The sequence below is a fragment of the Hyaena hyaena genome, unplaced genomic scaffold (genome assembly GCF_003009895.1).
Source record: "Hyaena hyaena isolate Hyena2069 unplaced genomic scaffold, ASM300989v1 scaffold_135, whole genome shotgun sequence".
Lineage (NCBI taxonomy): Eukaryota > Metazoa > Chordata > Mammalia > Carnivora > Hyaenidae > Hyaena > Hyaena hyaena.
In genome coordinates this window covers 103,316-124,372 of record NW_024080767.1, presented here as the reverse complement: position 1 = coordinate 124,372, position 21,057 = coordinate 103,316, and the positions used below count along the sequence as shown (strand labels likewise).

The 21,057-nt window shown below is 51.0% G+C and overlaps 2 protein-coding genes across 3 annotated transcripts; one reads left to right on the top strand and one right to left on the bottom strand.

Moving 5' to 3' along the window:
* Nucleotides 1–59: 59 nt before the first annotated feature.
* RUSF1 (RUS family member 1) lies at nt 60–14,353 on the top strand. 2 transcript variants are annotated; one of them, XM_039238070.1, is made up of 13 exons: nt 60–378; nt 595–709; nt 3,986–4,031; nt 5,635–5,667; nt 5,757–5,862; nt 8,318–8,419; nt 10,582–10,652; nt 10,732–10,916; nt 10,996–11,053; nt 11,423–11,493; nt 12,146–12,289; nt 12,399–12,476; nt 12,921–14,353. In XM_039238070.1, exons 1-13 carry the CDS (start codon nt 79–81, stop codon nt 13,016–13,018), a joined length of 1,407 nt encoding a protein of 468 aa, XP_039094001.1. In that variant the 5' UTR covers nt 60–78; the 3' UTR covers nt 13,019–14,353. The 2 variants fall into 2 exon arrangements, with proteins under 2 accessions (XP_039094001.1, XP_039094002.1); XM_039238071.1 differs by lacking the exons at nt 10,732–10,916; nt 10,996–11,053.
* Nucleotides 13,326–19,262, bottom strand: SLC5A2 (solute carrier family 5 member 2). The gene is made up of 14 exons (XM_039238069.1): nt 19,089–19,262; nt 18,472–18,543; nt 18,291–18,395; nt 17,287–17,451; nt 16,882–16,987; nt 16,559–16,639; nt 16,173–16,402; nt 15,730–15,865; nt 15,379–15,486; nt 15,134–15,284; nt 14,840–15,008; nt 14,545–14,760; nt 13,638–13,767; nt 13,326–13,552 (listed from the first exon to the last, which is right to left on the bottom strand). Exons 1-14 carry the CDS (start codon nt 19,212–19,214, stop codon nt 13,326–13,328), a joined length of 2,022 nt encoding a protein of 673 aa, XP_039094000.1. The 5' UTR covers nt 19,215–19,262.
* Nucleotides 19,263–21,057: the final 1,795 nt, after the last annotated feature.

The window sequence follows — 21,057 nt, the reverse complement described above, 5'->3', positions numbered from 1 at the left end:
CTACAGCCGCCGTAGCCAAGCCGGAAATGTCGTCCCGCCACGTTTCCTGCCTCGTGGGCCTTAAGGAAGAGTCGTGAGATGGCTGACGGCGCGAATCTTAATTCCCCGCTGTGCTCTGAACAGTTTGGTTCCGGGGCGGCCCGGGGCTGCATGGCCGCCGCCGACGGGAGCTTGCAGTGGGAAGCTTGGGGGTGTCGCTGGTGGGAGTTCTCCGGGGCCTTCACAGCGAAACCCCAAGGACGGGATGGCGGCGGCGGGGGGGCCCTCGGGGCCGCTTCACCACCTCTCTCCGGCCTCGTGGCAGTGTTCCTGCCGCAGGGCTTCCCCGATAGCGTCAGCCCGGACTATCTGCCCTACCAGCTATGGGACTCGGTGCAGGTCAGCCCGGCCGACTGGGGGGGGGGGAGGGGGGGAGCATAATATAACCACGGGTGAGGCCACCTCAGTCTCCCTGTTTCTAGATTGGAGACTGAAGCCGAGGCGGGGGGGTGACAAGTTCCAGTTCACACATCTGGAAGAGCTGATGCTAAATAGAACTTAGGCCGTCGTGCCCCTGCGCAAACGCCTCACCCCACCTTTTACTTTCATCTCCAGGCCTTTGCTTCCAGCCTCTCCGGCTCCCTGGCCACCCACGCAGTCTTGCTGGGCATAGGGGTGGGGAACGCAGAAGCTTCTGTTTCAGCTGCCACTGCCACCTGGTTGGTGAAAGGTGAGCTGGGCCCCTGGAGCCTCGCTTGTCACCGCTGTCAGCCCTGCCACCTCTCTGGCCTCTCTTTGCCCTGTCTGGGAAGCTCAGCCTCTCCCCGCCCCAATCCCAGTGGTCTGGCCTCTAGTTCCGGGCTGTGATGTGTATATTTCTGGACTCCTGCCTGATTGGAATCTGGGAGCCAACTCCCCCCAGTCCCTAGAACAGTGCCTTGTACCCTTTTAAAAACCAAAATTCAATTGGGCTAATTTTAAATATTTTTATTGCTTTTATTCAAGGATAATTAGTCACCCACCTTCAGAAGACCCTCATCCCGAGCGCCATACTCAGTTTCCTAGACATACTGTTCAGAGTTCCTGAATCATCTGGAGCTCACGTCCCTAAGTTAATCATTCCCCTCCTTTTCCCCTAGTTTCTGTGTAGGGCTGCGTAAGACGGTTATTGAATAAAACCAACAGCTTCCTGGGGTGTGGGAAGTTTGTTAGTTCTGGAAAAAACACAATTTTGTAATAGTCCTGAGTGGAAAAGAGGAGGTTCTGGGAAGAATAAAAGGCATTTTAGAACCTCTTGGAGTACTAGATAATGGTATAAATAATAACCATTATAACCATCTGTTGGATGTGTACAGCTTTTTAAATTTTTTTTTAATGCTTTTTATTTATTTCTGAGAGGGAGAGACAGCGCTAGCAGGAGAGGGTCAGAGAGAGACAAAATCTGAAACAGGCTCCAGGCTCTGAGCTAGCTGTCAGCACAGAGCCAGATGCGGGGCTCGAACCCTCGAACTGTGAGATCATGACCTGAGCCGAAGTCAGACACCTAACTGACTGAGCCACCCAGGCGCCTTGTGTACAGCTTTTGTAAAAACCACTGATGAAAAGTAAAGCATATGGTTTGGTACCATGCCACCTAGAGAGTGAAGTAGAGCAGAAAAGGACCTATGGCTGTTTCTATTGCCCCTTGTCTTTCATTACTCCTCCCAGTGGGACTTATCAGACCCAAGGGAAGGCTCTTTCTCCTAGGATGAGCCTGGCCACATCTCTGGTGAACCTCCGGGAGTCTTTTAGAGGATCAGGAGGCCCGTGCTTACATCTGGCCAAATGTGAGTCACCTCTTGAAAGAAGCCCTTTCTCTGATAGTGGAGAAGTGGTGATCTGTGGCTTATTGTCGTAGTAATCATCTTTTCTTTTAATAATAGTAGTTCACACAAACGGTGTTTACTATTTGCCAGTCATTAAGTGTACTACCTTTGCAGTAGCTCTGAGATGGGTATTGTCATTATCCCCATTTTACAGATAAACTGAGGCACAAACAAGTAACTTGGCTAGGGTCACGGCTAGTAAATTATAGGGCATGGATTTGAACCAGAGTGTGTGCTTAATTTGGACTTCTGTTGCTCTGCTGTTGGCTGGGTGTTTGGAATTAAGTAGTTGATGTTTTCATGTCATTTCTAAGTACCCTGGTCTTGCCAACATGTTGCCTATGTATGTCTTCAAGTTACTAAAATAAAATTAGATCACTTTAAGATATGCAAAAATATCCATTTTTTAAAAGCCTGTTGTTGGTACTAAAAGAAGCTGTTTAAAAGAGTTTACAAACACATTTCCATCAAACCTAGGAAATTTGTATGCAACTCCTTGGGAGTTTTCTGAAGTCATTTTCACCTACAGAGCTTTTAATGGAACATGATGTTAATTGTCATAACTAACAATAGTAATTCTCCTAGCAGCCAGTATTTTGACAGCCTACCACAGTATGCCAGGGATTTTGTACATTTACGTGTAATATGTAACTTAATCTCTGCAGCAGCCATATTAAGTAGATACCATTATTAATATACTTTTCAGGGAGGAAAGCTGAAGCACAGAGAGGTTCAGTCACTTGGCCTACGTTAACGTAGGGCCAGGATTTGGACCCATACCAATGGACTCCTGTGTCCCACTCTTAACTACCAGACACTTTTGCCAGCGGGATTTAGAGTGGAGCCTTGTACAGTTTGTGGACAGCTGATCCCTTATTGCTGCTCAAAAATTTCTAGGTCATACAGCTCAACTAATTGTAAGTGAGGCAAGTAGGAATTAAGTTTCCAGTCTAGTGGACAGTGTTGACTTTGAGATAATAGGAAGGGTATGTGTCATTATTGGGTCCTAGTACCAACTTCCAGATTCTGACAAGGGCCCTGCAGACTGCTGATGAAAGGTAGAATAGGCTCCCTTTCCACCCAATGGCCCTCGTATATGCCTTATTGGATAGGAGTGTGCAGTCAGTAGGAAGAAAAATAGTCTGGCCCGGTGAGCTCCCTCAACAAGTAAAAATAATCTGGGCATGTTCAGAGTCACTAAGTTAATCCAATACAAGAATCTTAAGTAGAACAATAAAAAATTTTGTGGAGAATAAAATATACTTGAAAGGAGAAGGTTAAGGTAAGTGATAGGAGGAAGTCTGTAAAGCCACCTGGTGGATATTATTTCCAGGGACACACAGGGGACAGAAATGTAGGAGCAGAGCAGGCCTGACTCTAGAGACATCTGTGACTCTTTTTAGCCTGAGGAAGCCTGTCCCTCTACCACACGGCCCCAGCTCTCTGTCATCAACCTGCAGCTCAAGTCCCTTTTCTAAAATGTATACTCTAATGAGTTTAAATTAAAATTAAAATTCAGCTGTGAATCTATTGCCCAACCTTAGAGCTAGAATATCAACAATAACCTCTCAACTTCCCACACAGGAGTTCCTGCTTTTCCTTTTTTTTTTTTTTTTAACATGTTTTCCATATAGATATATATACAAAAATACTGTATTGTTTAGTTTTAAAGCCTTATGAAAAGTGTATTTTGTTCTATGTAGTCTTCATGGCTTACTTTTTCATGCACGATTATAGTACTAGGATTCCTTCGTTTTGATATGAGTAGCTGTGCATTAGATTTTCCCTGCTAATATGCCACTGAGGGAATGTACTAGAATCTATCTGTGTATTCTCCTGTTGATGAGCATTTGTGTTATTCCCAGTTTTTTGCCATTTATGAATAATGCTGCAAAGAATATTTCTGGTCCATGTCTTGGCATGCATGGGTGCATAGTTCTCTTGGGTACATACTGAAGAACTGCTAAGTCTAGACCCTTCTGTCCCCATCATACAGCTCTGTCTATCCAATATTTATCGTACCAAACTGAGCTCCTAGAGCAGTGACCCAAGGTGAATCAGCTGTTTCAGGGCCAGGGTCTGCCAGGCTCAACAGCCCCAAAGGCTCTTCCTTGTTCCTTACCAGTGCCTCTCTCCCCCAGATTCAACTGGCATGCTGGGTCGCATCATCTTTGCCTGGTGGAAGGGGTGAGTTTGTCTTCTGGTCTGGCCAGCCTCCCCAGACAGGGGTCATGTCTGTCTCTTCTCTGGCTGTATTTTCAGCTCCCCCTTCCTCCTACCAGTCTCAAGGGGAGTGAGGGGGGATTAAGCAATTACTTCACAGAGCTAAGGAGTCCTTAGTGAGCATTCAGTCTAGGTGACTCACCCAAGCAGTGAAGCCACAGAGCCATTGCTATGATCGGATCTGCCATCAAGAGCACAGATGTGCCACTCTCCACGATGGCATGGAAAAATAGAGCCACAAGTCTCTTAAGTGTCCTCTGCTTGTTGAAAGAGAAGCCTGAACAAGATAGTGCTTAATTCAAAGGAATGATTTTACTCCAGAAGCTACTTTGGTGGCTCAGGTACTTGATTGGACTTTGGTGAGCCTGGTAGGGAGTGGAGTTGGGCAAGTCATCAAGATCCCTGTCCCACATGGAATCAGACTTGCCATTTATCTAGACGAGTTTAAGGATCTGCTGCTGCCTGCTTCCTTCTCAAGCCAATATTGGGCAACCTTAGGAGTGATTTATTATCTGCCATTAATCATTAATCTGCCAATAACTACAATCTGTTCAGTAAGATTGCTGATGCAAAGTGCATACCATATTGTGGCACATAATAATTGCTCAGAAAACACCAGCTGCTATTAACAGCTCCATGCCTCACAAGCTCTGTATATATCATCTCTAATCCTTAGAACAGCCTGTTGAGAGGACTGAATATGTCCATTTTACAGATGCAAAGCAGACCTAAAAAGGGGAGTCACTTACCCAAGTTGCACAGGTCTAGGGCTCTGCTTTATTGGGCAGACCCCTAGACCAGGCCCTTGCGCTCTAGTCTTGCCTTTGCCATTTATTCCCTCGTGTGTGTCCCGTACCCCATCCAGGAATGCTCCCTTTCCCTCCAGGAGATTTCAAAGTAAGAACAGGGCTAAATTCTAAGCTGGGCTGAGGGCTGCAACATCTCCTGCCACTGGACTCTTGGAGAAGAGTGTTTGTGCATGGGCCACAGAGTCCCTCTGCCTGGCAGAAGATGTATCCATCCTCTTGTGTGATAGAAATGTCCTAAGCCTGGATGTCAGACCTGCCTCTTTCTCTTAGCCTTTCCCTTTTTTTTCTCTTGGCCCCTGCTTTCCGTGAGATCTGAAGGAAGTCATGTCTCCTCTCGGAGCTACTTATCTGTAACTGCGGGGCTTACAGTAAATGCAGTTGTTTACAAGTCCAAACTGTGTGGACTTCTTGCTGGATACCCTTGACCATGCAGGAAGAAGATGAGGGGAGCTGGAAGGAGGACCCAGGGATGACCTCTCTCAGAGGAGGGCCAGAGGGTAGGGAGCAACCACAAGACAATCAGTTTTTTTCCTAGGTGTATCATGGGTTGGTAAAGGGGAAACACTGACCACTGAAGGTCCTCCCAGCTAATGGTATTTCAGGCAGCAGTGACAGGGTGTTGGGACAGATGTCTGCCTGGGGTATGGATTTTGCTGAGCCCTTCAGACCATACCTCAGGCTAAGGATGGCCTACATTGCCCACAGGATGTGTTTTCTCCTTAAATCCAAATTGCAAACCAACCTCTCCTCGCCAACAGGGGGAAACTGGACTGCAATGCCAAGCAGTGGAGGTAAGGAGGGGCTGAGACAGGGGGGAGGGAAGTCTTCTGTTGTGAAGGTCTCTGACCTCTGACCTCTAACCTCTCATCCCTTTCCCCAGGCTTTTTGCTGATATCCTCAACGATGTAGCTATGTTCCTTGAGATTATGGCTCCCATTTTTCCAGTCTTTTTCACCGTGACCGTCTGTACCAGCAATCTGGCCAAGGTACCCACCTCTGGGGCACCCCTATATCTGCCTTGGTGGTGGTGTGTGTGGGCTTACTTGAGGTCCTGTGTTCAAAACACTTGTAGAAAAGTGGAGAAGTTCAGAGTTTTCTACTCAGACTCAGCCATATTTTCTGATACGCCTCCAGCCAGGTAACGTCTAGTGCCTCAGATAGTCCAAGACAGTGTCTGATTTGTCACAGATTTGGTGAGGAAACTCTGAGCTGAAAGATGGAAAGGGTGGTCCAGTGTCAGCATCTTGGGATCAGCTCCCTGGCTATCTTTCATTCTTTCAGTAAAATATTGAGTATGTACTGCATGTTTGGCATGGAATATAGGACCTCCCTTTTTTTTTTTTTAATGTTTATTTTTTAGAGAAAGACACCGTGAACAGGGGAGGGGAAGAGAGAGAGGGAGACACGGAATCTAAAGCAGACTCTAGGTTCTGCTGTGTCAGCACAGAGCCCAACGTGGGGCTTGAACTCACAAACTGCAAGATCATGACCTGAGCCAAAGTCAGATGCTTAATGAATTGAGCCACCCAGGCGCCCCAAGGTCCTCCCATTTCTTCTTTGAAGAAAGCTGCATAGAATTAAATGTTTATAGAATTACAGCTACAGATATCCCAGATGAGAAGTGTAGGGAGCTGCAAGAGGGTTGAGCAGAGGTTATGGCCTAGTCAAGGGATGCAGGAAGACCTTCCCTGGGCCTGGATCCTGAAGAATGGGTTTAAGGTAAAGGGTGGATGTTTTTGAGCAGAAGGAATAGTGTGGGTCATGGTCCAGTGGCAAGACGGAACGCAAAGTGGACGGTAATGCTGGAGGGTCACGTGGGGTGAATGTGAGCTCTTCCTCTGCCACGCTGCTCACCCTCACAATTCCTTCAGGTTGGCTGCATCGAAGTGAGGAAACTGGAGCATAGCAAAGTTCAGTAAGAGCTTAGCCTGTCTTCACCAGAGGGTTAAGTACCTGGCACTGAGCAGGGACTCAAGAAGACATGTAAGATCCACCTCAAAAGCCCACCTGTCTGTTCAGAATCACTTTAGAGCAGTGCTCCTCCACAGAGCACTAGTGACATTTCAGATACAACAGTTCTTTGTGTGGAGTACGTTTAGCCCAGGTGCCAGTAAATGGCTCCAGCATGCTGCCGTGAGCACCCCCTCCAACTCCAGAGCAGGAAACACCAGAGGGAACCATTGCTGCAGCTGTGAACCAACGATTGTGAGCTCTGCCGTGTGTTTCACGTTAGGCACTATATTCTGCCTTTAGAGCGTCAGTCTCATCTGTCAAATAAAGGAGTAGAATAGGGCCATGAACTTTGCCTGACCACTCGCACCCTTTCTAGAGTTCTAGTCTCTGACTAATACTTCTGTCCCCCAGGTACACCAGTCAAAGCCTGGTTGTCATCCATGCCTCCCCTCCTCATCCACTATCACCCTCAGCTAAACCTCCATTCAATTCTGTTATTTTCCTTCCTAAATCTCTCCATCCCATTCACTCCACCTATGTGTCACCTGGTGGTTCCTTATTGCTGAAAAAGCATGGTTGCTTCCTAGGTAGTCTCCCTGCTCCCCTTCTCTTCAGTTACTTCTCAGAGCAGCCCATGATCCTTTTAAGAATGAAAATCCAATCAGTTCACTTCCCTGACTCCATTGGCTAAAAACCGTAACAAGGTTTGCAAGATTCCATGTGATCAGGTCACTCCAGCCTTAATTTGTACCACATTCCTCTTCCCTTTGAACATTATTTCTTCTGCCTGCATGACACCTTGTTTATTTATTGTCTTTTGATTTGTAGACTTCATGAGAACAAGGGTTATATCTAATTTGTATCACAGCACTAAATCTGTGTCTGGCATTGAAATGAGATTTGATAAATAAGGAGATGGATGACGGTGATCAGTGACCCTCATTGAGGAGTTCTATCATCCTAGACCTCGGGGATTGAGGTCCAGGTACACTGGGAGGTCAGGACCATCGTTGTGGTTTTTGACGTGGCCTGGGAGACTTGACTAGGCCTCCTCTGGGACAAGAGGAGAGGAATACATTATAGGCAGAATATAAGCCTAAAGTTGGAAACCAGACTGGGCCTGAGAGCTTAGCAGAGGAGCAGGTGCAGCCAAAGTAGGAGTTGCAGGCTGGGGATGTTCTGAGCTAAGAACATTCTGTGGGCCTCCACCTTGGGGAAGGAAATGGAGTTTCTTGGGACTGGGCCACAGGGAGCTGTGGTCAGGCAGAGCTTTAGTTTTCTACAGGAACAAGAGGGGAGGTGGATCTAGTGGAATTGTGGGGATGAGAACAAGATACTAAGGGCAGCACTCAAGGTTTTGCTGTTTGATCACCTGGTGCCTGGTTTTCTCAAACTGCTTTGAGTCATTTACTTGGCTCAGCCATAGAGATGCCTATGTTGCCGTAGCACATGGCCATTCTGATTTTCACTCTCCCTTTCCCCACTTAGTGCATTGTGAGTGTGGCTGGTGGGGCCACTCGGGCTGCCCTGACCATGCACCAGGCCCGGAGAAACAACATGGCTGATGTGTCAGCCAAGGATAGCAGTCAGGTGAGCAGCTGGAATTGGGGCTGGGAAGATTTGGAGTGGGGAGGCAGGTTAGGCCATGATTTGGGAATACGGAGAGATATACCTAAGCGCTCCTGAGGATAGATGGGGGAGACACAGGAAGAAGGGGAGTGCTCCCTGCTCTTGACTCCAATTGAGGGCATGAGTTCTGGTGGCAAAAGGTCCAAGCTGATCATCTTAGCCCCTGCCCATTCCCTGTGTGGCCAAGAGTGGACCCTTGCCTGACCTTCACCCTCTCTAGACCATCGCCCGTGGATGTCTGATCATGTGACGCCCCATATGTTAAAGCACTTGGTAAGTCAGAAAGTGCTCAGCATGTGAGGTGGCTGGGATCATTGGCCAGAGGCCTCCACTTGACAGTTCCATAGGCCTTTCCGGTCCAGCCTCTCACCTGACCAGGGCACCCCCAAGTAGAGGTGGGGACACCCCTAAGGCTGAACTCTGCAGGTATTGGATCCCCCCCAAACTCCTGTGCTAAGTGCTTGTATTGCACCATTTAATTCTGACATAGCCCCATGAGGCAGATACCATTATTATCTCTGTTTTACAGAAGAGGAAAGCGGGGCCCAGTTTAGAAGTGTGACAGTTTTGTTTGACAGTGAAGCAATTTAGAAATCTCTGTTCTGTCCAGTACTACTTTCTGTCCTCCTCTTAAGTTGTTTTGCTCAGTTTCTAAATAGAACATTTTTAAATTTTTTTCTTTCTTTTTTTTAATGTTTCTATTTATTTCTGAGAGAGAGACAGCATGAGCAGGGGAAGGTCAGAGAGAGGGAGATACAGAATCTGAAATAGGCTCCAGGCTCTGAGCTAGCTGTCAGCACAGAGCCTGACGCAGGGCTTGAACCCACGAACTGTGAGATCATGACCTGAGCCGAAGTCAGACACTCAACTGACTGAGCCACCCAGGCACCCTGAAAATTTTTAAAGTTAAAAATAACTCCTTTCAATAGTATTAACACAAGCTAAAATATATATATATTAACACAAGCTAATATTTGTTAAGCACTAACTATGTGCCAACTATGTCATTTATATGAACTCATTAAACCCTTACAGTTGCCTCATACAGGAGATACTCGTTGGCATTCTAAAGAGGCAAGTCATTTCAGTCACCCTGGGTACCTTTGGGCACATCCCTTCTCTCAGGAAGTGGTTGAACTAATTCTTCCCCACTGTCTCTTCCATAGGTTGTTAGGAAGGGAGGAATAAGCACTTGAGGATCTCCCAGCTTCATGCCTGCTGTCTCTCACCTGAACTTTTTCTAACCCCCAGGTGTCCCCACACCCCCAAGCTGTATTTTTCAAGCCCCAGGGCTTCCTTAGTCTGCAGAGGCAGGGACCCATCCCAGGGGCAACAGAGGACATGTGCTCAGTCCTGTAGCAGGCCCCGGCTTTCTGCTGATGCCGCTTTATTGCCGCTTGATGTGGCCGCTGGAAATGATTATTCCCACCTGAGGGAGGGGGGGTCCTCCTCCTGTGCAGCCACGGTCTCATCTCCTATTCTCCATCACAACCACAGCCTTCATTTCCACAGCCTGCCCCCTTGCGAGAGCTGGGTCAGAAGAGGCCCCCCAGCTCTCCCTTGGACCCCACTTCAGGGACACCAAACCAGACTCTTCCTCCCTGTGATGACTTGAGGGCAGGTGGCCTCATGTTTGTTTCCCTAGGGTGAGCTCAGTCAGGCCATCCCAAGCCAGCAGAGGGTTCTAATAGCATTGATTCTCAAGGGAAGAGGTTTGGATCTTGTGCCTTTCTTCCTCCGTGGTTCCTTGACCCTTTTGCAAATGTACCTCCCAGGTTTGCATACCAAGGGGCTGAGGGGCATCAGTCTTTTTAAACCACCAAGTAAAAGTACTTCCCTATTCTGTGGACATTCAGTTGCCTGAGTGTAGGACTATGATGACTCTTGGAAAACAAAGACCACCTGTTCCAAGGACATTGTATCTACCTGGACAGAGAAGCAGCTTGGATCTTAAATGACAGCCCACTCGTCAAAAACATTAAAAACTTATTAAGGCACCCTCATCAGTGGAGGAGCCCTGGGAGGTTCTGGAGCAGGGAGGAATGTGGTGAAAGGCACTCAGGGATACTCAGCTTGGCCTGGAAGGAAGCCCTTCCAATTCCAACCTACCTGCCTTTTTCTAGGAGACCCTGGTAAACCTGGCAGGGCTCCTGGTCAGCCTCTTGATGCTTCCCCTGGTGTCAGGGAGCCCTAGGTAAGCCGGGGTGAAGGGCAGGGAGGAGGCGCCCAGCTGGGCCTCTGCCTGAGTTGACCCCCTCACTCTCTCACTCCAGCTTCAGCCTCGGTTGTTTCTTCTTCCTCACTGCCCTTCACATCTACGCCAATTACCGGGCAGTCCGAGCCCTTGTCATAGAGACCTTGAATGAAGGCCGCCTCCGGCTGGTCCTGAAGCACTTCCTTCAGAGGGGAGAGGTACTTGGCCCCACTTCCGCTAATCAGATGGAGCCACTGTGGACAGGTGATCCACCCCCTTGGTCTCAAGTACTGTCTCCCAGTCTCTCCCCCTGCCTGGGCATCCTGACTCCAGCTTCCCACAGGTTTTTGGCCGTCTCTGTCTCTATCCCTGGGGGTCCCCCTACACCGCTTGACCTCCAGGTAAGTGGCGCCGTGTCTCCTGCCCATCCGTGCTGCCCTCCCACTCTCCCCACACACTCTCTTTATTACAGTTACACTCTGGCCTCCCCTGATTGGGTCTCACTTCTCTATTCTAGGTTCTTTATTTCTACCGAACAGATTTGGGGTGAGCAAGGGTGCTTGAGGGGAGCAGGCTTGTAACAGCAGATATAAGAGAGATATTCGTTAGGTGCAGGAAGAAAAAGATGGATATGGGGTACGTGGGTAACGGACGAGAGATGGGAAGTAGGTGAAGGACAGATGAGGGTAAGGACAGTTCAGTTGATTGGATGGTTACTCCTGCTATTGCTTTCTCCTCCCCCCCACGCTTCACTCTCTTCTGTCCCTCAGTGTCTCTGAGCTGCAACAGCTGGTGGAGGGACACCAAGAACCCTACCTCCTTCGCTGGGATCTGTCACAAAGTAAGTGTGCCATGCTCTTCCAGAGTTAGGTTCACCCTTCTGAGGTCAGCTTCTCATTCCACCAGCTCCAGGGCCTCAAGCCCTGGACAGTTTAGAGGCCGCCTGGTGTCCTGGAGGGAGCTCTAGCCTATAACGTGGTGCATTTAAATTATAGCTGCAAAACTCAGTGAAATTCACTTTGTCCCTGTGTAAAATGAGTCTTAACTGTACTTGCTTTATTGCCTGTGGGGTTTTATGCGAAAGGCAGCTATGTAAAGCATTTTGTACATTGCAACACACTCAAATAAGATTGTGATCTTTGGCTACCCCTGGAGAACTTCTGTCTCTCATCCGGAGCCACCTGTCGAGGAAGCAAGTACTAGACTTCACTGCTCTGCTGGTTGTGTGCTAAAGATGCCGCTGCTTACTGGACATGCAAAATAAAGCCGCCTCCTGAGCTGCTGTAAAGTTGTATTTGGAAACTGGGCATTTCAATTTGGCCAGAACATTGGGAACAACAGGTGATGAAGTTGGAAGGGAAAAGGGTAAAAGATAGCCTCCATCCATGCAGGCCAAGGCCTCAGGGCAGACAAGGATGAAGCAAGGTGGGAAGCTTGAGAATGTTTTGGGAAGTAGCCTTTCCCTAGCACCAGTCTGTTCCGGGTTTCTCCAGACCAGGTGCAAGTCGTTCTGAGCCAGATGGCAGGCCCTGAAACCATCCTAAGGGCCGCCACCCACGGGCTGGTGCTTGAAGCCCTGCAGGGAGATGGGCCCCTCCCAAGAGGGCTGGAGGAACTGAGGAACCGCGTACGGGCAGGTAAGCACCTCACAGTCTAGCCTCTTGATGGCTCAAGGAGGCGTAGAGTGAGGAAGGACTGTGTTCCACTTGGGGACCTGAGAGCTTCTGGGTCTGCACCCCCCTCCAGGTCCTGAGAAAGACAACTGGGTCATCGTCAGGGACACACACCAGGTGTTGGACAAGCTATTCCCAAAGTTCTTGAAAGGTAACGTTTTTAATCCCCATGGCTCCTTGGCCTCTGAGGCGGCCTCCCCAGAGGCTCTGCCTAACCCTATCCCCACACCTCTAGCTTTGAGGTGGAGGACCTCGTTTCTCTCTGTGATCTTAAGTCTGGACCTCATTTCCCTGTCAGTAGGATGGGGAAGTAGGATGGTCCCAGAGGCTGTGTCATGTTCGCAATTTGTAATAATCCTGGTTGGCGTTGAGGCCGGGGGGGGCCGGGGGGAGGCTCACAAATGATGATGATCTTTCATTTAGCACCTACTCCATTTCAGCTCTTCTCTGTGTGCTAACTCAGTGAATTCATGCTGTAGCCAGATGAGGTTTTAGCCCCATTTTGTGCCAGAAATGACCCAGCAGAGGCAAGAGGAGCCTGGGCAGTGCACAGACCATGCCCCTGGGCTGTACCACTCCTTACCACTCTCCCCAGGACTGCAGGATGCAGGCTGGAAGACTGAGAAGCACCAGCTAGAGGTGGATGAGTGGAGGGCCACATGGCCTCTGTCTCCAGAAAAGAAGGTCTTGTGAACAGCCCAGATGGAGGCCCAGGTCCCAGACAGGAGCCTGGAGCAAGCACACTTTGGCCACAGCACGATGTGGGAACAGCAGCTTTATTTTTGCTTAGGGGAACTGCTGGGCAGTTTGGCCAAGGCCTCATGGGCTGTGACTGCCAGTCAGGTAGACTGGGCCCCTGGCAGTGGAGAGAAAAGGAACCAGGGCCTTCCCCTTCCCTTTCCTGCCCTAACCCCTTCTCACCACGGCAGGCTTCCCACTCCCATTCATTGTGAAGCCGAACCCTCCCTCCAGTGGCTCATGGTGTCCAACACAGTTGGCCTTAGGCATAAAAGCCCCAGAGGAACGTGGCCACGGCCATCATTATCAGTGCATTGAAGTTGACCACACGGGCCCAACTCGAGTCCTCACTGATGTCCTCCAGCCGCCTGGCTGCTGCAGCCACTTCCTCCTGCGTAGGGGCTGGGGGACTACCTGGCCCACCCCTGCTCATTCCACAGAACCAGAGCAGGCACCGGCGGAACAGGCCCGGTGCTGAGGACTGGGGCTCTAGGAAAAAATGATGCCCTACAGTTAGTTTGAGGGAACTTGGCCCCCCTAGTCCTTAGCCCCACCTCCTGAAGCAGTGCCTTACCCTCCATCTCCACTGCATGCTCAGGACACCCGTTCTGTACAGGGGGTGAGGTTGGACCGTCTAGCTCATCAGCATCCAGGTCCTCCCGCTGCTCCTTGCTGTGCCGTAGACTGAAAACCAGGCGATGGAGCTGAGGAAGGGAGTGGGGACCAAGTGAAAGTGCTGTTCCCCACCCCAGACCCTGAGGTCTCTTGTCCACCTTAGCACCCTCTGACCAGCCTGTATACTTAGTCCACACTCCGTTCGCTCAAACCCAACTTTCCATGGCTGCCCTTTGTCCTCATACTAAACCTAAGCCTTTCAGCTGTGTTTCAAGCTCTTGGCCCTGCTCACCCCCTGCTTCATCAACCCAAGTCCTTGCCTTCCTTCAAACTGTAGTACTTTAGACTCTGGTCTTCTAGTCCTGCTAAAAGGGTACCTTCCTGTGGATATTTACCCGCATAGTTTCCTCCTGCTGCCTTTCCCCCCTTCTCTACCAGCCTAGCCTTCTGCCCAGCTCCTTTGTCCTGGCCCCCAATCAGCCCTGCCCTGGGGCATCTACCCTGTAGCAGCACAAGACCAAACCCTTTGTGGGCCTTCAAGATGGTACTCTGCCCCTCTCAGCCACCAATCAGATCCTGTGTTTTGAGTCCCACAGGCCATGCCAAGGACTTTGGGGGACAGTCTTCAAGCCACCTCCCTCCAGACCATTTCAAATAAATGTCATTTAAATAAAACATTGTTCTTGCTTTACAAATGCAACTTCCATCTGGACTCCCAGCCTACCCTTAATGAACCCTCAGTATAGAAATTCAGGTCTTCCTCCCCCATGGCCATTCCTGGAAGTGGACTGGCAGACTAGGGGTAGAGAGGGCTACACTAACACACATGGTGCATGTTTGGTACCCATCCAGAGGCCGGCACTTACGTGCTTGCGTGGGATGGGTGCTGTGCACAGTGAGACTACAATGGTGAGGAGGCCAGAGCAGACGAAGAGCACAATGGCAAAGTAGAGGTAGTGCACACGGCAGAAGAGTGCTGGGCACGCTGAGGGTCGTACACAGGTGCCCGAGCCAAAGGAGAACTCCGGAATAAGGCGTGCCAGGCCCATGAGCAGGCCCCCAATCAGCCCCCAGAAGGCACCCTGCCAGGGGAGAGAGTGTCAGCCTCTTCCAGCTGTTCTGACCCATGTTCTGACCCAAGCTCACGACACACAGGCTCACCTTCTCGTTGACACGGGGCACAAAGAGCGCCAGCACAAAGACAGCAAACACAGGTGGCGCCAGGTAGCTGGACACTGCCTGGATGTAATCAAAGAGCTGCCCTCCCTGCGCTGCCTGCACCACGGGTAGCCAGGCCACTGACACTGCCACAATGAACACCACCCAGAGCCTACAGTGGGTGGCCATTGGGAGATTTTACCCAGGACTCCCATCTCCCCCAATCCTACAAGTGTTCCCTGCCCCCACCCCGAGGCTGATTCAGGGGACAGGACCTGGGGGAGACCCAGGCCGCACCGTCCTACTAGCAGCAGTTCGCGGTCCCCTGCGTGGGGCCGCAGGCGCATGTAGATATCCATGGTGAAGAGCGTGCTGCTGCTGTTAAAGATGGAGGCCAGTGAGGACATGAGTGCGGCCAGCATGACCGCCAGCATGAGTCCACGCAAACCTGCAGGCCAGTGGTAGCTGTGAGTCCAGGGCCATCAGGGTGTCCCCAGGAGGGTGCAGGCTTGAGGGGCCCCTCCTCCCAGTTGCAATCTCACCATTGGGCATGAGTTTCACAACCAGCCGTGGGTAGGCGATGTTGGAGCAGCCCACCTCTGTACCGCACACGAGCTTACACACCTCAGGCACCACACACGCCACTTCATCTGCAGGCAAGAGAACATGACGTGCCTAGAACGGGAGCTGGCCTGGGACTCAACCCCTGAAGTGGGGATGGGAAATCCTAGTGGAAGAGAGATGGGACCCCTCGTGGGATATGGGACTGGGTGACCGGATTCCTAAATCAAAGGACATTAACAGGAATGGAAAACAGGCACCTGAATGCATGCACGAGAAAGGGACTGGGTGGGGCACGGGACACTTGATGGGGGTGGGGTTGCAGACGTTACCAGGATAAAGAATGCGGCTGATCATGCCCGGCATGACCATGAGGAACATGGGCATCAGCTTCAAGTAGCCGCACAGTATGCAGCCCGCCTTGATGTGAGTCAGGTTCTTCCCGGCCAGACAGCGCTGCACGATGACCTGGGGCGATGCCCGTTCGACCATCTGTGACCAGTCGCAGATTCTTCACCCCCTCAGGACTTAACTCGCTCTAATTCAGGCCTGCCTCTGGCTAAGCAATTCACTTGCTGTCAATTCACTTTCACTCACCCAAATTCTTTGGATCCCGTTGGGGCTGGTTTAACTCCATCCTGGCCAAGTTCCCGACCCCTCAGAGCATGCCGTGGGGCTCCCACAGAGGGGTTCCCGATCCACCCATCTCACCCCTGCTCACAGTGGTTCTGGTTTTGCCCCAGCCTAGCTCCCAGCTCAAGCCCTGACCCTGTACCTGGTCGCTGCACCAGTACCAGCCCGAGACGATGGTAAGACCCAGGAGCAGTGCAGGCCATGGCAGGTCCCCCGTCACAGCGTCCCGGAGCAGGTGGTAGGAGTCGGGCCGGGGTCGATAGCAGGAACTTGAGATGTTGCCCACGGCCGGATCCTCAGAAACCGTCAGCGACGTCATTGCCCCCAAGTATTTGTCGAAAAGCCCTGAATACCCGCCCACCTCGTGGAAGGCTGTGAAGGCAAGGCTGTCAGGGGACCTGGGGCCCATGCCAGGGCCCTCGCGAGGACCCACATGCTGGAGACATGCATGCGCTGTCTCTGCTCCCAGGTGGAGAGCTCTGCAACTTGCAACCTCCATGCCCCTCCCCCACTGGTTGAGCTCCGTACCGTAACCCATGAGGACGAAGGCCCCCCCAAGAATGACGAAGGTCTGCACAGTATCCGTGTACATCAGCGCTGCCAGCCCTCCTGCAATGGGCCCGGGTCAGTGGAGACAGCCCAGACAGGCTGCTCCGAGCACATATGGGGTCTTTGTGCGAATTTGAAAAATGCACCCCTTCCTGGAGAGCAAATTTCAAAGAAATGGACCATTCTTCAGGCTTATGTACCCGAGCATCAGGAGGCAGGGCTTAATGAGCAGAATGAGCTTCAGTGATGCTCCCAACACATCTCCCCAGCCCACTCCTTCCCTAAGTCCCTGCCACAGCGACCTGTCACAGTGTAGATCATGGTGATACCCAGAAGGGCGATGACGGAGGCATAGATGTTCCAGCCCAGAGCCTGTTGAATGAATACTGCCCCGGAGAACATGTCCACCTTGGGGGAAGGAGTGATCGCACAGGTCAGCACCCAGGGGCCAGGGCAGGGACCCAGGTCTATCTACTTTCCAGGCCATGAACTTACATGGCCACGCTTCAAAGGTTCTCTTATTTTTCGATGGTCTGGCCTTCCAGGTCCCACTTATTATGGCCGAAGCCCCAAACCTAGTCTTTTCAGATGCTGCCCCCATAATGGTTCTTAACAGCGATTTTTCCTTGGTCCCGGCCCCTCCAGGGCTTTCTAGAGACCTCCACTCCGTGATCCCGCCTTTCCAGGGCCCCTCTATGAGTGCATACCGAAATCTTGGTGAAGATGTACAGAAAAAGCGAAAGCACTGACAGGTAGAGGCGGATACGATGGCCTCCGAAGCGCTTGCGCAGGTACTGTGGCATGGTAATGACACCCGCCGTCAGGTACACAGGCGCAAAGAGCCAGCCAAGTAACAGCACCACGAACAGCGCCTGCGGGCACAGAATGACAGCTGAGAATGACTGAGATCCTTCCTTGAGTGAGCTCTCCCCACTGAAGGATCTAAAAGACCTCTTGCTGAATGTGCTACAGCAAGAAAATTCCAAATGGGAGCTCAGAGGATGCAACTGCAGAGGATGTCCCTGAGCCTTGGACATTAAGGGGCAGGGTCTTGACACCTTCCTGGGCCTTTATCTGGAGCCCTCCTAGTCTTCCCAGGCCAGTTCTTCCCAAGATGGGTCCTGTCTCCCCCCCCCCCAGCGCATGAATCCAACTATAGACTCCTCAGCCTGATCCCAGCCTCTGCCAGGAAGGGCTGCTTCCCCTCTTCTCTTCACCCACCCAAACTTTCTGTCCCTCAAGACTCAGTTTAGAGGCCTCCTCCTTCAAGAAGCCTTGATCTCCCCAACCCTCAAAGACAAGCCTCAGTCCCAGAGCCTTGTCTCCTTCCCACTTCTGCAGGGGACTTTAATTTGGTCCAGAGAGCCTCACAGGCCACAGCTTCAAGAGAGCATCAGAATAAGGACTTCACTATCTTTGAGGCTCTTCACCCCACTTCAGAGAAGAGTAACTCAAGGCCATAGAGGGTAATAGCTGGTCCAGGCTTATACAGCAGGTCAGGAGCAAGACCTACCCCTTTCCTGAAAGTGGTCATCTCCAACATCCCCCTGCCTCTAAGGCAAGACGTGCAACCCTCACTCGAAGCCCAATCATACCCCACTACTGGGAAGTCCCACCTCCAGTCTTACATCCCCCCTGCTTGGGGCAGGTGTGACAGTTCCAGAGGCTCCCACCGGGCTGGGGATTATTGACAAAAAAAAGGGGGTCTCACATTCCACTCAAATCCGGCCACAGCCAAACCGCTTGCAGCACCAGTCCCTGCCAGGCCCACAAAGTGGCCACTGCCGATGTTGCTGGCAAAGAGAGACGCCCCGACCTAGACGGCCAGAGGTGGGGGTGAGCCAGGCTGCTTCTCTAGGCCTTCTCCCACTCCATGGCACAGCCTCTCTCACCGGCCACCACACCATGTTTCGTCCCGCGAGGAAGTAGCCGCCCACGGTGCCTCTGTTGGTTCTGCACATGGACTGAGGGACAGGAGTCGGGAGAGACGGGTTCGGGGCACATCTTTGGACCTCATTAGCCTTCTCAACACATTCCTCAGCCTTGTCTCAGGCTGAAGATTAACCAGTCCTGGGCTCTTTTGATAGTTCCCACCCAACCCCCAGCCCCAACCTCCTCCAAGGCACCCAGAGCAGCCCGGGCCCTAACCTAGTGCCCAACTACCCAAGCTTGAGTGTGACTGGATTTGGCCTGACTTTTCCTGAGGCCTTGGGTATGGATGGGCTTCTGGTCAGATATTATGTAGACAGGGGAACAGAGACCTCATTTAGAATGCTGTCCCTGATGGAAATCTGCTGACCCCTTCAAACAGCCCAATCCAAAGGTGGGAAGACAAGGAAGGAGTGTTGGCTGGGCCTTCCTGAGGCTATCAAAAGACTTGCTTGCCCCTCAGCCCCAGGTGTCTCCCTCAAAGATCTAGGCATCCTGCCTCCACTGAACGTAGGATCTGCCTGAAACTTTTCCCCCAGGCTCCGGAAGCCTGGCCTCCAGAAGCACCCCAATTTCTCACCCACAAGCCGACACCAATGACCAGCAGGAAATAAGCAGCAATGACCAGGATGTCAGCGGTGTTGTTAATTAGGACCCTCTGGTTTCCCAGTCCTGGTGCAGAGCCTGCCTCCATGTGGTCCTCCATTCTGCTTAGGATCTGTCCCTCTAGGGACCAGCCCCTGGACTTCCCCAGGAGAAGGATTAATGGTTACCTCAAGAGCAGTGAGCCGACAAGTCCCTCAGGTCTTGTCACCCCTCCCCAGCTTTGTTTAGCTGAGTCAGGTCACATCAAGGCCGAAAGCTCCTCCCGGAGCTGGTCAAGCTGGTCACTTTCAAGTTCAGGAGCACTTCTTCCTGGGCCTTAGCTCCTACTCCTTCCCCAGTGCCCCAGGCTCAAAATCGCTCCTTTCACCCCCTAAAAATCCTCACCCATCAGCCTTGACCTAGGGAGCAGGGCTGAGCCAATCTCCTGGTTCTGACTAATTTTCAAATCCAAACCTGACAGTGTCACTCCCCTGCTTAGAAACTCTTCCCAGTTCCCCATCATACTAGGAAGGAAGTAGGAACTCTTCAGCCAGATGTTCAAGGCCTGCCACACCCTGACTCCTGCCCACCCCTCCCCTTGTTCCTCTATACCAAACCTAGAGTGAAATCATATTTCCCTCCAACTCCCTTGCCCTGCCCAGCCCATGTATTTTCACACACCCAAACTTTTGCCCAAGCTGTGCCTTCTGCTTAGCGTGCCTTCTTGCCTCCCAAATGGCCCACTCCTACCTCTCAAGTGGTAGCCCTCAGTACCCAGCCCAGGTCAACTCTTCAGGAAAGACTTCAGTGGCTTTTCTGATACAGTTTTAAGCACATTGTGTTGTCCTCATATGGGTCCAGCTCTGCCTTCCCAACATACTAGAGACCCACAAGCAGGAAATGATCGGGTTCATCCCTAGGGTCCCATTGCTCAGCACAGGGCTGACTACAGAAGAGAGAATGTTGATAAATATTAGTATCTCTGCCTTTCTAGAAGAATTGATCAAATTTGGATATCTGATTATGACAATTGGGTTCATGCCTGAGATGGGGAACAGAAAACAATATTTTAGCGGGATAGGAGTTATATTTAAGGAATGCTTTCGTTTGGGTCCCTTCAAAAGCAGACCCTAAGATGAGAATTGAGTGCAAGGATTTTCCTAAGGAGGTGACCCCAGGAAGGATTATGAGGGAGTAGGGAAGTGAGACAAAGAGAGAAGAAAAACCAATAAAGGGCATGTTAACTAAAAGGCTACCACTGTGAACAATCCCAATGAGGACTCTTTGAGACACTGTGGAGAACATACCTCAGAACTGACCCCTCAGAGCCAGGGAGCTAGAGTATTTATCAATTTTTGTCTCTAAGTTTTTAGAACCTCCCCCTCCCACTTCAGGCCTGTTAGGTATAGGAGCACATTTGTTACCCCAGAGAGCACCTCAGACAGAAACTCAGGGAGCAGCTGGGGAGACAGGGTATCTGGGAACTGTCTACATAGCGGGCCAAGTGGATATGGGCAGGGCATCCACAGTGTCTGCGTCAAGGGGTGATGAATTTGAAGTGCCTGAGAGAAATCCAGGTGCCAGTGTCAGGACATATTGGGATTCTAGGCACTTAAAATCTATACGCTGTCTTTGTGGTCCACAGGCCCTTCATGATGTGGCACCTATTTCCTCTTTGACCTCACCTTCCTCTACTCTCCCCCTTCCTCTCTCTAATCCAGCCATATGGCCTTCTTTCCTTTCTCTCAATATGCCAAACTCCTTCCTCCCTCCTGGCCTTACTGTTTCCTCTGCCCAAAATGCTCTCCTCAAGCTCTTTGTCTGACTGTTTTCTTTTGCCAACCTTCCAAGTCTCAGTTTACACATTACATGTTCACAGGGACTGACTCACTGGTCAAAGTAATCCCTTCCCCAACTTAGCTCTGTTTTTCTCCCTTTTCCCCTTCCCTCCTTTCCTTTCTTCC

What these genes read in the sequence shown, in the direction of transcription:
- RUSF1 (XM_039238070.1), top strand. Translation starts at nt 79, where the DNA reads ATGGCTGACGGCGCGAATCTTAATTCCCCGCTGTGCTCTGAACAGTTT. An exon ending in TGCAATGCCAAGCAGTGGAG is followed by an intron (nt 5,668 to 5,756) that starts GTAAGGAGGGGC and finishes CCCTTTCCCCAG; the next exon opens with GCTTTTTGCTGATATCCTCA. An exon ending in TCGCTGGGATCTGTCACAAA is followed by an intron (nt 11,494 to 12,145) that starts GTAAGTGTGCCA and finishes GGGTTTCTCCAG; the next exon opens with ACCAGGTGCAAGTCGTTCTG.
- SLC5A2 (XM_039238069.1), bottom strand. Translation starts at nt 19,214, where the DNA reads ATGGAGGACCACATGGAGGCAGGCTCTGCACCAGGACTGGGAAACCAG. An exon ending in CTTCGTCCTCATGGGTTACG is followed by an intron (nt 16,403 to 16,558) that starts GTACGGAGCTCA and finishes TTGCCTTCACAG; the next exon opens with CCTTCCACGAGGTGGGCGGG. An exon ending in GGTACTGGTGCAGCGACCAG is followed by an intron (nt 15,866 to 16,172) that starts GTACAGGGTCAG and finishes GCATCGCCCCAG; the next exon opens with GTCATCGTGCAGCGCTGTCT.